Genomic DNA, 15,920 nt, shown 5'->3' on the forward strand with positions numbered 1-15,920 from the left:
GCAGACTTTCCAAACCCATCTGGATGTGTTCCTGTGGGATCTGCTGTAGAGGATCCTGCTCTAACAGGGGGGTTGGACTAGATGATCATCAGAGATTCCTTCCAACCCTGACCAGTCTGTGACTCCATGACTCTAGACACAAGGAAAATCCTTCCCATGCTAAGGATGGCAAAGCACCTGGGAAGCTGTGAAGGCTGCATCACATCAAGATTTCAGGATAAGTTTACACACACCTCTGCCTGTGAATGCCAGATCCAGGCAACCTGATGGCAGCGCAGAGAAGGGATGTGACATCTGCTCTAGACATCACGGTGCCTACTGACAATCAGGGTTCAGAAGCACAAACAAAACTCTCCCCAGACTAAGCAGAAAGCTGGCTTTTAAATTAGACTCGTTTACTTGTCATTAGAAAACAAGTCAGATTCCTACACTTCTCCCAGGAAAGCCTCACGTGCATGATCTGGGAACATGTCTGAAACATGGGCAAGAATGGTACAAACCACACAGACTCCCAGGTGAGTGGGAGAGAGCCAGGACAACACTAAAAATGTGATGTTGTGTGTGATTTTTCGAGGCTGTATCCGAGAAAAGGTAAAGCAGTTTATCTTCCACCGAGTCTCTGGTGGCCAGGCCTTTCAGAGAGCTTTAGCAAGGACATGAAGCTCCAGGGCAGTGCACAGGCTGCAGTCGTGCCTCCCATTCCATGGATTCTCAGTTCTGAGGTGCAGATGGGAGACACAGCCACCCCTTTTCCTGGTGGTTGAACAGCGAGCATTGAGGAAGTGTACTGCAACCCAATATCTCTGTTTAGGAAGACCCTTTGCATCAGCAAGTGACGGAGAAATTCAAGGACTGCCCCAGTGTGCACTGCAGCTGGCCCCTGGACCAGCCATGGGTGAGTTCAGGAGTTGAGATGGTCTCACCTTGTCCCATCTGACAAAGAAAAGTACCAGTCACCCTGGGAAAGTATTTACTTGGCATTAACACATCGTGGTTGAGGCTCAAAAGAAAAGAGCTCAGCAGATGAGGTGGGACACTAGAGGACAAGAGAAGCAGAACGAGGGGATTAGGTCTTTTCCAAAAACTTGGAAATTTTCTGATTAAAACAATTTCTTTACACTCTTTTCCACAGGGGCAGCTGCAGCTGCTACCAGCACTCTGCAAATGGGATTAAGAGGCCAGGGATGGCTCCTGCTCCACCATGGCTGAGACACCAGATGTTCAAGGAGGAGCAGTCTCCACAGGGAGAAACAGCCAGGAGGGAAAGAACTGAGCATCTCTGGCCAGGGTGGGCTGGAAGAGGCAGTCCCTGTGGATGCACAGAAGATAGACAGCTATGCAAAAGACCAGCCAGAACACGCAGGAATGTTCATCTTAAAATCCCTGCCTTCCCAAAGAACAAAATGGGCAGATGCTGCTCCAGACCAGCTCAAACTTTCCTGGGGATAGAAGTCAGACAAGAGAGGCCATTCGATTCCATGTGCCGGCTGGCCGGATGGGCTCAAGCAATGGATATACACAGGGGAGGCTAGAAACACACAGCAAGGGAGAATCCAGGCAGGCACGTGTTTGGAACACTCCATTTTCTGAAGGGACAGCTGCTGAAAGCTCCACGCAGCACGACCTGGCCCTGTGTGAACATATTTCACCCCAGGCAGTCTGGAGTGCAGGACCTGGCAAGAAATCCTCAGTTCTTTCCCTCCTGGCTGTGTTTCTCCCCATGGAGACTGAATGAAATCAAGGGAATGTATGAAAGCAAGTGTAAAAGATGCCAGGTTTGTCTGAAAAGTGACAGGAAAAGGACCTAGACCAAGTACTTTGAACTTCAGTAACAAGAGGCCCACCATCTTGTGTGCACCAGGAAGAATGAAGTTCTGGTAACAAACCAAAAGTTTGAGTTGCACCCAAATGACACAGAGTTTGTGGGGAATGAGTGAAATTCTGAGGCAGGAGAAGACACTTGCTCCCTTTTAGCCCCATAACTCAAAAATTGTTTCAAATCCTCCATATTGCTTTGTCTCCATTTTGTAGATTCTGCTACATTTGTTTGTGAAGACTCTGTAAGTATAATATTAACACTGGCTGATACATAAAAAAAAAATAATTATTTGGAGTCAGTTCAATGATTTTATGTTTTCTCTTGAGTTCAGAAGTTTTTACAGAGGTTGCTCTTTCCTCAGAAAGAAAATCTAGCCACAGAATTAATTGAGGCAGAAGTCTGCACTGCTGAATAAGGGTATGGCTGCTGGTGGTGTAAGATGTATAAAGATGTCCAGACAAAAACCTGGAGCATTATTTATAACAGATGTGGTAATGGCAGCTGTTTAAAATCAGCATAAAGAATAAATATAAGGACAAGCAGTGAGAGCTTGGATCAATCACAGTTCCACCCCCCCCAGTTTCTGTTCATTATCAACCAGACAAATACCACATACACCTTTTCCATCGGACTAAAGGTGACCCTTTAAACAGGTTTCTTGTTGCTATGTTTACATACACTTTCACAAGATGAAGTACTGCAGTAAAAAAGGCATATTGTCCTAAATGCACTGTATAGATTGAAATGCCTCTGTTTGTGTATAAGTGGTGAAAATAAATCAGAGCAATATCTAGACAAAGCTACACTTTGATATATGAAGAATCCTCATGGCTACACGTTTATAGTATGATGAAGTCTAGAATGCCAGCCAAGAAAAATGCATTTTCTAGGTGGGCCTAAATCTTTATGCAGTTGTGATTTTTAACTAACCTGTCTGTTTCCATCATGGAGCAGCCTCATGAGCATAAATACAGAAAAGTACTGACAATGTAAGTCATCCCTTAAAAACCAGTTTTTTCTAGGTGGGACAGACAGTTAAAAAAGGCTTTACTTACCCCAGGCAAGGACAATGTATCTCAGTGGAACAAAATACAGGATGATGGTCAACACGGAGAGGGCAACAATTGCCAGCCAGCTCAGGAATGGGACAGTCCAGTTGAATGTACTAGGAGAGAGATGAACACAAGTCAGAACTGTGGTGACCTGACAGAGCCAGCAGAAGGACCCAGGCAGGTCAGGGGGAGAAGTGCCAGCTTTCATCAGTGGGAACAGCTGGAACCATGAATGAGAGCACGGAGGCTGGACTTGGACCCACCACCAGTGGAAACCAAAGGAGGTCCTGACTTCAACCCCAGGCCCCAGCTGTGCACATCTGCCAGGAGGCACCGCTCTGCTGCTTGGGAACACGGGAGCCTGCCCCCAGTTCCAGCATCGCATCCAACGCGTTTAACCTACTCAAATGAGCAACCCCCATCCCCTCCTTCACTGCCAAAGGTAAGATGTAGCACTTGGAAGCATTCTGCTTCCAAACGTGGCCTGCAAGTCAAGGGAGGTGATTCCTTCCCTTTCCTTGGCTCCTGTGAGACCCCACCTGGAGACTGTGTCCAATTCTAGAGCCCCCAGCCCAGGAAGGACGTGGAGCTGTTGGAGAGAGGCCAGAGGAGGCCACGGAGATGATGGGAGGGCTGGAGCAGCTCTGCTCTGGAGCCAGGCTGGGAGAGTTGGGGTGTTCAGCCTGGAGAAGAGAAGGCTCCAGGGAGACCTGAGAGCACCTTCCAGTGCCTGGAGGGGCTCCAGGAAAGCTGGGGGGGGCTTGGGACAAGGGCAGGGAGGGATGGGAACAGGGGGAAGGGTTTCCAGCTGGCAGAGGGAGCTGGAGCTGAGATGTGAGGGAGAAATTCTGGGCTGTGAGGGTGGGGAGAGCCTGGCCCAGGCTGCCCAGGGAAGCTGTGGCTGCCCCATCCCTGGCAGTGTTGAAGGGCAGGTTGGATGGGGCTTGGAGCAGCCTGGGCTGCTGGGAGGTGTCCCTGCCCGTGCAGGGGCGTTGGATCTGGATCATCTTTAATGCCCCTTCCAACCCAAACCATTCTGATTCTGCTAAGGCTTTCTGGTTCATCTCCTCTATGCTCTACCATAAGGACAGTGCAGCAGTTAGAGGGTGAGCAGGGACCTTTCCCTCTGCTTGATGTGTATTTGCACTCCCCAGCCAGGAACTCTTCTGTCTTGGGGGGTATATTCAGGAAAAGGCAAGGTTGTGGGTATGGAAAGCTGGAAACTTATTCCTGCACCTAAGAAGGAGAGGATTAGGGAAAAGAGGAGGACAGGACAATCCTGATGACAGGGATAACACCAGTGAATGAAAGAAGGAAATAAAAACACTGTGGGTGGGGGGGGGAAAGGAGACAAAGGATGGAAGGAAAAAAAAAAAAGGAGGGAGTGGCATAAGATAAAGTACATTGCAGGAAAAGTTAAGGAAAGCTTTATTATTCCAGATAAAATCAAGTCAAATAAAGATTATTATTAATTTAATGATAAAGATAATTTCTGGGATGCCCCCAGAGCTTCAGCAGATAAGCTTTCCAAAAAATCCCCAGATTAAACAGCCTTAATCATCACACCATGATGAAAAACTGGTGCTCATCCCATTTTTCAGAGACTGAGGAATGGGCAGAGGGGAGGTGAAAGCTGACGAGCCTTCCAGCAGCTCCCCAGCCTCCGTGTGCAGGAAGAGGGAAAGGCAGGAGGCCAATCCACACGTGTGTCCCACGGGCACACTGGCTGGAGGGAGCTTGGCTCAAAGGGATTGTTCATCACACAAACTTATAGGAAGATTCGGTCTCACTCACAGAATCACAGAATCACAGAATCTGAGGGGCTGGAAGGGACCTGGAAAGATCACCCAGCCCAACCCCCCTGCCAGAGCAGGATCACCCAGAGCACATCACACAGGAACGTGTCCAGGGGGTTTTGAATGTCTCCAGAGAAGGAGACTCCACAGCCTCTCTGGGCAGCCTGTCCCAGGGCTCTGTCACTCTCACAGGAAAGAAGTTCTTTCTGATATTCACATGGAACCTCCTGTGCTCCAGTTTGCACCCACTGCCCCTTGTCCTGTCCCTGGACATCACTGAACAAAGCCTGGCTCTGTCCTCCTGACACTGCCCTGAACGTGTCTGTAACCATGAATGAGGTCGCCTCTCAGTCTGCTCTTCTCCAAGCTCAAGAGACCCAGCTCCCTCAGCCTTTCCTCACAGGGAGATGTTCCACTCCCCTCATCATCTCTGTGGCTCTGCCCTGGGCTCCTTCCAGCAGTTCCCTGTCCTTCTGGAGCTGAGGGGCCCAGAACTGGACACAATATTCCAGATGGGGCCTCACCAAGGCAGAATAGAGGGGGAGGAGAACCTCTCTTGACCTACTAACCACCCCCTTTCTAATGCACCCCAGGATGCCATTGGCCTTCTTGGCCACAAGGGCACATTGCTGGCTCCTGGTCATCCTCCTGTCCATCAGGACCCCCAGGTCCCTTTCTCCTACCCTGCTCTCCAGCAGGTCAGCCCCCAACCTGTACTGGTACCTGGGGTTGTTCTTCCCCAGATGCACTTGGTTTAGAAAATTCTGTTGCTCTCATCTGGGTCTCTAATGGAACAAACCCCACCACCAAAATGCACAATTAGAGAAAACTTAATCCTCAAGACAACATCCACCAACAGCCTTCTGAGAAAAGACTTCTTTTGGAGAGTTGCTCATCGTGCTTGTCTGGAAAACTGGTGCCATATAATGTGCTTGTGCCTGTCTCTGCAGTGGTGAACATGGCCTGCCTGGAAGTGTCCCCATGGGAATGTTTCCCAGGCTTTCCTATTAGGGACTTTGCTCTTAAACACGTAATCACCAAACTCCTTTTCATCCTGAGTCTGATGTGCTTGCTGTTGCTGATAGATTTGAACAAAATAAGATGTAAAAAAAACAAAGGCAGAACAGCCTGAGAGACAGCCCTCAGGTTTTCTGCAAGCTGACCTTCACCCAAGGCACCCATTTCCTAAATTCCCATTCCAGAAGGGACTTCTGGACTTCTGACAGTATATACTTTGGAGCTGTACCCCTTGCCCAGGCCCAGAACCTCTCTGGGCTGGGGCCTGAATTTGTTGGCAGTTCTTATAATATCGTGTATTAGGTGTTAACAAATAACCAGTACTGCAGAAGGAAAGGTTTTGCTAACACACATAAATACAGCACTTTTAATTATCACTTTTACATCACTACTGTTGGACCTCACAAGAAGATTCTGGTTTACTTCAAAGCCTTAGTTCTGACTTCCCCCACTACCCCCACACAGTGAATATATTTCTAAATTCCAAAATTAGTATGACAGGATTTTCATGAGTTGAGGAAGGGAAGGAAGGGAAGGAAGGGAAGGAAGGGAGGAAGGGAGGAAGGGAGGGAGGAAGGGAGGAAGGGAGGAAGGGAGGAAGGAAGGAAGGAAGGAAGGAAGGAAGGAAGGAAGGAAGGAAGGAAGGAAGGAAGGAAGGAAGGAAGGAAGGAAGGAAGGAAGGAAGGAAGGAAGGAAGGAAGGAAGGAAGGAAGGAAGGAAGGAAGGAAGGAAGGAAGGAAGGAAGGAAGGAAGGAAGGAAGGAAGGAAGGAAGGAAAAGGACTTGTGTCAGCACTTACTTCTTGATCCTTTCTCCGAATGAAGCCACTTCATCAAGGATATTCTGGACAGTGACACACACCTCCTGGATGGCATAAAGTCTGTTCATAAATCCTTTTTTTTCACTGTCCTGTAGAGAAAAGGAGTAGCTGAATAAAATAATTTCTGGCTGTAGAAAAAGGACCATGTGACCATCAGTTCAGTTTCAAAAGTGCATGGGTTACAGATTCATCTAAAAGTAACTGGGAAAATGGGCAATCCAAAGTTGTTTTTTTGTCCTTTAAGCAGCTTGTATTGAAAAAAAGTGCGTTTTTGTATCTATGCTGAGCACCACAAAATTCTGTTCTTGCATTAGCTTTTAAATAGTTATTTCTGTAAGACAGGTCTCTGGTCTATAAACATGTTGGCAGTGCCAACCCCCTGTGTTGTGCATGCTCTCAAGTGGTAAGAGTCAGAAGGTAGAACAAGGGAAGTTTTTTGAAATGTTGGTTCTTGCACTGATGGAGGCACCAGGAAAACCAAAACTCCTTGGGAGGCAATGAGTGAGAAACCAGAAACTCCCCAGGTCCTGCAGACACAACCCCTTCCAGCTCCAATATGTGTTTAAGTTCTCAGATCTACCACTGACCTCTGCCATCCTCTATTCTACCTTCGTGCTTGGCCAGTGAGGAATATTTTTCCTTACTAATATTCAAGTTCCACTAACATGAAATACATGGGAGACTTCTGGAAGAGAGGCAGTGGAAGTGTGAAACAGAAGTGCTTGTGGTTTTCCATCTCAAAATCTGTAGTGCTGGTTTACATTTTCTGCTGCTATTCTGAAACCTGAGAATGCAACTTTATTTGACTCTAAGTGTAGAGTCAGCACCTCTAAGGGCTCTGAGCTTGGGGATGGATGGCACAGTTTCTGTTCATGCATGTAGGCAAGTACTACAGTTTTATAGGATATCTGAGGAAACACTGATGTATTTGAGGTCATCCTTGGATGAACAAAGTGTACGTGAAATTCTCACTTTTCCTCCCTGTGAGGGTGGGGAGAGCCTGGCCCAGGTTGCCCAGGGAAGCTGTGGCTGCCCCATCCCTGGCAGTGTTGAAGGGCAGGTTGGATGGGGCTGGGAGCAGCCTGGGCTGCTGGGAGGTGTCCCTGCCCATGGCAGGGGGGTTGGGATTAGATGGTCTTTGGTCTTCCAGAGCAAACCATCCCACAACTCTATGGAATTCCAACTGCCTTTACTGAACAGCTAGTGCAGCCCATGGCTCCAAAAGCATGGGAAAGGCTAGCCATGGACAAGCTGAAAGATGCAGGGGACCTGTAAGTGTAGGAAATTATTTAATTACCACCTTACTTAGGTTTCTATATTTCTATTCACAGGGCCATCAATTTATGGTAATGTAAAAGTCTAACCACAAATTCCTTTTTGTTCATTTTATTGAGATTCTTTGTGTCTCTAAAAACATGTGGTTGCTTTTTTTTTTTTTTTTTTCAACAACAGAGTCACCGTTTGCCCCTCAAAAGCAGGACCCACCCTCATTAAGACATCTTCTGGGGTCTTTGATAGATTTGCCACCAGCAAATGCTGTCCTCCTTTCTTCCAACTCGAGCAGACTTTTGCCTCCAAGAAGAACCCAACAAGGTGTTGCCTGGATCCATCACTGCACTCCATGGACCATTCCTCAATTGGGCCTCCTCCCACTATGACAAACTTGTTTCCCCAAAAGCTTTCCATCTTTAAACCCAGACAAGTTATAGCATCAAATCCATGCAGAGCCAACAGCACTCTCACAAAAAATGCCTCATTAGTTGGCTTTAAAATGAAGCATCACTGGGGACAAAAATGACAATTTATTTTTTTTCCCAGATGACACAAGTCAAAAGTTTATGTTCAGGGTGTCCAATGGATTGTTGCACTATTATCCTACCAAGCTGGAACTTGATCAGAGTTCTCTAAAAACTAGAAACTGAAAGCAAAATATTTCAGTATTAGCAAAACACTTTAGAAAAGGAGTCATTCAGCATTTTGCCATCCCAAACTACACAGTCCAACAATCTCTGTGATTGACTCCAAAGTCCAGCACCTAGGAAATCAGCATGTGTTGCATTTCATGTTTCCTTCTTCTTCTGATGCTTAATTAGCAGACAGTATATTAGTTCACCTGCTGTTGATTTTGTTGTCTTAATAAACTGGCTTTGTTGGAGAAAACGTAATTTAACATTTAATCATCTGAAGCTGTTTCAGCAACACTGGGTCTGCGACTGGGTTGTCAAGGGTTCTCATGGAGATGTTGGAAGTTATTTAGTTACAGAACTTAGTTTGTCTAAAAAGAATCAATCCTGAGACAGACAGAGGGACAGACAGGTGGGGATGGCAAAGCTACTTCCAGGGACTGGGTGTAATTATAAAAACAAACACTTCAGAGAAGCAAAAAAACAGCCAGTTTCTCAGGCAACATGAAAGAGCTTATGTTCCCAGTCAAGGTGAATAATTATTTACATCATGAAGAAGTATCCCTATTTTTTGAGGATGACCATAACCACGACCACTGATACCAACTACATCCAGAGCTGCACAGCATCTCCCAAGTAATTTGAGACATTCCCTGGACATTTATTACATCCCTGAAGCCCTGGCAATGGGGGCATTTACTGTCCACAGGGACAGAGCTCCTGCGGAGGTGCAGGATATATCCAGAGTGTTTCGTCATCAGAAAAGGGATGACACCTGCTCTGTTGCCTCATGTGAAAAACTAACATCTAGTACTGGAGAAACAGGAAAACAACCTGTTTTCTCCTACAGCAGGAGTGAACACTAAGCCATACAGAAATCTCAGGTATTTTTCTGCTTTTCAGATACACATAGACTTCGCCTCTTCAGCTTCGTTTAACAGGTTTTGCCCTTTCTGTACAGTTACCTTTGTCAGGTAGTTGTGAGAGAAAAGAAGTACATCGTTGTAACAAAACCAGTCCCCTTCATTACACCTCCAGAACTCCACTGGGATGATGCTCAGAGGTCCTGAGGCTGCTTTTCTTTACAAATGTTTAACTTGTACCTTTTCTTGAAAATACATCTGCTTTACATCACTCCCCTAAAGGCCCCCACAAAAACCCTGAAGACAGAAAGAGGCAGAGAGACCACCCCCCCCCCCCCTATTTCCATCCCCTTGCACCTCCTGAGCTCAAAGGAAATTTGTTGACATACTCCAAGGAAGGAACAGACAAAACAGTGCAGGAAAGAGGACATGGTCAGAAGGATCAGGGCTTGGCTTTGCTGAAACTAATCCCACATGCACCACAACCATTAGCTGTTTTGTATTTCCTGCTCCAAAGATCTGTGGAGAAAATAACCTGGGCTAGGGAAAAGCTGCATTTATTTTCTTCCAGCAAGATGCTGTGTTAGCAAATACAACATATGAGCCACCTTGAGTGAACCAAGGTTCTTAATAATCCATTTTTCAAATACTACTGGTATTTCCTTTCCAAAGAAGGATGGGCTGTTACTGGAATAAATTTCATCATTTGTATGGCTACAATTGCCAAGTCCTGGAAATAATTGCCATTTAAATAGTAGATAAAATTTATTATACAAAGCTAACAACAGCTTTATTACCATTTAATTTCTGTGATTTGCTTGTTTGCAATAGGCTTAATTTATCTGAAAAGTGAGATGTTTGCTAGAGGATGGCTTTGAGTGTAAACTGTGAAAGCAAAGGCAAATTGATGTTGATAGTCTGAGTTGAATTTATAAAAGGGAATGAACCTAATGTAAAGACTAAGGCCATGTCCTCCTCCTCCTTGGTAGGAAATGGCAGAATACAGACTGATATACTGCTTGGCCAGTAATAATACTTAACTCTTCTACACTGATTTTCAGCCATAACCATAACTTACATCTGGTGAAACCAAAGCAAATGAAGTAACTGACTGGCTAGAGCCCTTGCAGAACTAATACACATGAAACTTTGAATACAGCCCATGTTGTCTGAGTCTCTTTTTTCAGTAGACTTCCAACCTCATGACAAAACAGGATGATTTAGGAAAGGATTGTATCTCTAACCACACAGATCTCTCTTCTCTAGGTTGAAGTGAATTACAAAGCAAGCATTTCAAAAGACAGGGAAAGCAGGAGAAATAAATAAGCCAGACCTAAAAGTAAACCATGAAAAAGTTAATGGAATTAAGCCAGTTTAAAAAAAAAAAAAAGCTTTAAGTGAGACGTTTTTAGCAAAGAGAACTCTGAACATTTTATGGCAGATAACTGTCCTATTAATAACTGCTAAGTTGGAGAGAAAGGCACAGGTCATATAAAGAAAAATTACAGCACAGTTTCAAGAACAGAAGTAAATTTTGGAATGTTTAGGAGATGCTGTCTGGGAAAGGCAGAGGCTCCAGAGGGTTGTTCCAAACCCACCTTTTGTTGCTCATGTTGGTATGACAGACCACCTCTGTACAAACCAAAGTGGCTGAGAGAGGTTCTGAGAGGATATGGAGCCACCACTGAGATGGAGAGTGTTCACTTGGTGTGCTCTAAGTCCTATGGTCCTGTCACTTGTCCACCAGAAGACACATGCAGTCTTCTTCTCCCATGCCCACAACAACACAGTCCTGCAGCTATCGGTGAGGAACCCCTCCTGATCACCCCTTCAGCCTTGGTAACAAATCCATACATCTCTACTACTTTAATAGGGGGATTCTACTTCCATGAGGAAACATTGCTGATTATTTTAACTGATAATTGTTCTGCAAAGCAGAGCCCATCCACAGGCCCTGTGGTGTTACCCCAGCATGAATCTGGGCTGTGATAACCTAGCAGACCTCCCACTGGAGACCATGAAGTAGACCTAGAAGTGTCAGCTGGAAATCCATTTAGCCCTTAATGTCAGGATTCATTAGTATCTCCCACTGAGGATGTGCAGACACAAACTGTTGAAGACCATCCTATGGTCTGGCCACTGCTCAGAAACCTGTCACTGGTGATTAATGGCCTCAGCAATTACCTCCCTGACTCTAACCCCTGCTTTCTGGGAAAGTCACTAAGAAGATAGAAAGCCAAGACTATTCCAGCTCTGGAGGCAATTGTTCTCCTTCAGGTCTTCTGAACCCCTACCAAAAGGTTTCAGATCTGGTGATGGATACATGGCTAAGTCATTACTTTATCATCTCCTCAGAGGAATGGAAAGAGGTCAGACAACCATGATGATACTGTTAGATTCAATCTGACTGTGGAAGCGTAACCACGAGGTAAAGCTGAATGGTCTACAGGGCCTGAAAAGGTGCACAGGGTGACCTGCAAATGGTGTCCTCTGTTGTAAGGAACCAAGAGGGTCAGATTGGTTGAACTGCTCTTCCCTCTTGAAGGCTGCTGCTTGTGCAGTACCACAGCCATCTGATCTTGCCACTTCTTACATTGAAAAGGTATGGGAAGACTCCCAGAGACATAAAAAGCTTCCAGGGGGACCTTAATGATGTAGAAGTCCCCACCCTTCCAGTAAGCCAGCTCACAGCACTCCAGATGTCCAGTGACTTTTAAATAGTGGCACGCCAGGTAGAGAGGCACCAGTGAATGTTCTCCCCTTGGCATCAACCAAAGAGGAGGCCTGGCTGGTGCACCCTGAGAAGGCTCTCTCACACTGCTGGCACAATTTCACAGCAGGCATCAAATCCCAGGCTTACACAGGTAACCAGAACTGAGCCTTTAAACCGTGGCCTTCACTTCTTGCCCATATTACCCACCACCACAACTTCGGCGAACAGGTTTTTTGAAGATGCCACCAGTTGTTTACAAATGCTCACTATGTCAGAAGCCCACCTGCCCACATGGGCCTTTTATGTGTGCACAGGGAACAAGTCTGAAAACAGTTGTTTGTGCCCAACTGGAAGTCAGGATGAGTATCTTAAAACATGGAAAAAACCGCACAGCTACTAGAAGTGCAGGGTTTTGCAGAGGGAAACGGCGTTTGTTGTCAAGATTATTAAAGAAAGAAGCAGTGAAATGTTATTGCCTAGCAAGCATTCCATATTTAAACCAGCAGAAATTAGGCACAATAGAAACCAGACAAACACATGGATGAAAACACTGAAGATTCACTGCCCATGAAGACACCAGTGCCTGTGAGCACGAATATTACAGCAATCTGTTCTTCCTCAAAATACACGCCGAGAGTTGATAAAAACCACTTTGAACCTTCTGTGACTTTTTGGCACCACCAGCCACAGAATGAATTAAGACTTTTCCGTGTGTAATGAACTGCTGCAGTGCTAGAACATAAATATAAAAACCAGTGGAAAAAAAAAATAAAAGTCACCAGCTACAGTGATAATTCTAGGGAAAAATATGATACTGCAAGCTTTCTACAAAGTAGGGAAGTAACACTTTGATGGCAACTTTTATGTAAGTTCTTATTAAATGGGGTTTATTTTTGCCAGTGCTTTTTATTCTCTTTCTCTCCCTACTACATCCCACAGTATTGCCCAATGCTGTTTAAATCTGTTCCTTCCTCATCTCTCTGCAAGTTTTAATGCTGTAACAATAACATTCCAGATAAAACACAGAAACAAAACACAGCCAGTTAATGGGGCCTTTCACTGAAGGGCCATCTGGTGGGGGGAAACAAAAACTTAAATTTTCCTTGCACGGTACCTTTTTGGCTAATGCTAAACCTCTATGATATGTTCATTTCACAAATACTCTTTATTTCTTCATGGTGATACACGCAGAGGAAAAATGTCAACAATGCCAAATACTGGCATGATCTTTGAATTTTTTTAATTTCTTTTTTTTTAAGGAAACTTAAAGAATTAAGACATTGTGGGGTTAAACACTGGGGTGTTAAGGAACCACCAGGTGCATTTGCTTTACTTGAAAAAATCGCTTTATTTGAAAAACCTGAAATTTTTCTCTTGGCTGACTCTTTTTTCTTCCCTTCCCCCTGTTCTACTGCATTTAAGTAAGGGGGAAAAAAAAGTTTCTTACTTTATGCAACACAGAACTATCCTGGAGCTTGAGAGTGATCACATTAATTTTCCTCTTGTATCCAGTCACACCAATGTCATCTGACAGAGGCCAACACAGAAATCTTGGTGTCTTGTCCAGCAGTTGTTTGCAATAGATAATTTTATTAGAATCCATACCTGAGGCTCTACTAATAAATTTTGTCCATGATTTTGTAGTTGGATTTGTATGTTCCAGTGCTTACAACAGCATTTACCCTCTATTTATGCTGAAAACTGCAAAACTATTTATGCAAAACTGCAATTAACAAAGTGTTCATGAATTCAGCTCTTCAAGTTTTGTGATCCAAATGTGAGGGACAGCAACACTAAATGGTAAATCTGAAAGCTCTGATCATCTTAATAAGGTAAGCAAAGTGCCTGCTGGTTCTGTTGGAAAGGTTATTTTCAGTAAGAAAAGCCCTGCTATGCAAGAACCTGGGAAGAAGGGGGGGGGATGGAAACAAATCATACCAGCCAGTGTGAAAAATTCTGCATTTGGTTGGGGATGAGAGAAACAGAGAGAGAAAACAGAAAGGATTGTGGTTGGCAAAACACCTGAGTTTTTGAGATGCTTATCTAAATCATAGCCACACATTTTTGTTGTCCACTTGTTCCCAATGAGAGCCTCATCAAAATAATATAGTGCTCTGTTTTGACAGTTTAAAGTAGCCTCAAAATTAATCTTTCAATAAATGCCTATACAGGTGTCACTGATTGATATGAAAGGAAGATTATGGAGTTCTGCTGCAGCTTCAGTAATGCGAAATTTCAGCTGCATCTCTGAAATACATTGACTTGAATGTAGCAGATGTAAAAGTTAGTCTGATGTTTTAGTGCATGTGGAACATAATTTTCATTTTCTCCTTGAAAAAAGATTAACCTAACGATAAACATTGCACAGAGGATAAAGACTCACTATCCAAGATCACCCCCATACCAAACCAGGGCACCATCTCTGCACCACAGTCTGCATTTAGATTTAATTTACTGTCTCTGGAAGTTTCCCAGTCCCATGTTGACAGGATATGATGATCTTATAATTCTTATGTAAGTCATTCACCTAAACAAACAGAGATAATGATTTTACACAAACTTATTGGCTGGACCTGGCAAGGGCAAGGGACAGCAGCTGTGATTGCTGCTGCTGCCAAGGACCTGCAGCTCCAAGGCTGGACTGCAGAGAGGAAGCTCCAAGTTGTCACCACCCTTACCTGAACTGCCAGCACAAGAGCCAGCAAAAGGAATCAAATACTGGCCTGAAAGATGACTCAGCACTGCAGCCTCAGCCTTCTGTTTTAGAGCCAACATGAAGTATTCTCTAGAAGTGTTCTCCTCAGGAGGAAGAATGTGGTCTTCCTTCAGCCTCCTCCTCTGCCACTGCACTGGGTGAGATACCTAAACTGCCCGTCACTCAATATCAAGGGCTTGGATTGAACTAGATGATGGCCCTTTCTAACACAAACCATCCTGTGATTCTATGGTTTTGTGATCAATGACAGGAGTCTTACTCCCTCCTCTGATTACCAGGCTAACTGGTCTGATGCTTCTCTCGTTCAGAAGAAACACACACAAAAACAATTTTGTACCTGAAAACCTGTAAGATCGTGCCTTGTACTGCTGACGATTTTGGTTTTCAAAGAAATCAAAAGGGATTTCTTCCCCTGAAATTTCCTTTCCTAACTGGCACACGGTTTCAGTAGTAAACTACCTGGGCCTGCCCAAGCAGACTGCTGAGCAGAGGACTACAGAAAGGTTTTTACTGCTGGCATTTGCTCCTTTGGAACAATCAATCCAAACTTTCAGGCCGTTTGGCATTCCAGTGGTTGAACTCAATGGCAAGTTGCTATGAAAAAAGGCCAACAAAAGCATCCTCTTAGGGACACTGCTCAGAGAGATTCTGTGAGGCTGCATGTTGGTACCATATTCTGAGGCCAACAAGTTGAAGACGAAGCCCAAAAATCTGAAACATTTGACTGTTGTCAAGGGCTCAGTGATTAGGCAAAATTTTTCTCTTAAGGAATCTGATCTGAAGAAAAACATTAAGGCTAATGCTTAGTCAAGCCAGCAAGCACAGGCTATCTGAAATATTTAATTCCAGACATGAATCTATGGCAAATGAGGTGCAAAGAGTAACATGAGAGACTGGGAGACATTCTCTGTATGAGATGAGGATTTAAAGAATACCTCCCTGGAAGCAATCTGTGATTAAATTCCAGAGATGAAAATGATGGTGAAAAAGATGATGGTCAGAAGAACCAAGAACACTCAAAAATGAAAGCACAACAGCTCTGCCCTCAGCTCAGAAGAAACCCTGCCATGTCTAGAGCATGGAAGATTAAGTGAGGTTCCATACATATATACACATTTCAAATAGTAGCTATGGTTATTTAAGGAATTTATCAAATATTAACAAATTGAAGAAGAAAGAAAGAGAGAGAGAAAGAAAGAGAGAAAGAGAAAGAGAGGAAAG

General features: G+C 44.5%; 1 protein-coding gene across 1 annotated transcript in view; it reads right to left on the bottom strand.

Annotated features, from left to right (window-relative positions):
* Positions 1-15,920, bottom strand: part of MCTP1 (multiple C2 and transmembrane domain containing 1) — a 276,702-nt gene that overhangs the window by 4,739 nt on the left and 256,043 nt on the right. Inside the window, exons 18-19 of the mRNA XM_051643546.1 lie at positions 6,483-6,592; positions 2,875-2,984 (exon numbers count right to left, since the gene is read on the bottom strand). Coding sequence (XP_051499506.1) covers positions 2,875-2,984; positions 6,483-6,592 — 220 coding nt within the window. The remainder of the gene's footprint in view (positions 1-2,874; positions 2,985-6,482; positions 6,593-15,920) is intronic.

The sequence above is a fragment of the Apus apus genome, chromosome Z (genome assembly GCF_020740795.1).
Source record: "Apus apus isolate bApuApu2 chromosome Z, bApuApu2.pri.cur, whole genome shotgun sequence".
In the NCBI taxonomy this organism is placed as follows: domain Eukaryota; kingdom Metazoa; phylum Chordata; class Aves; order Apodiformes; family Apodidae; genus Apus; species Apus apus.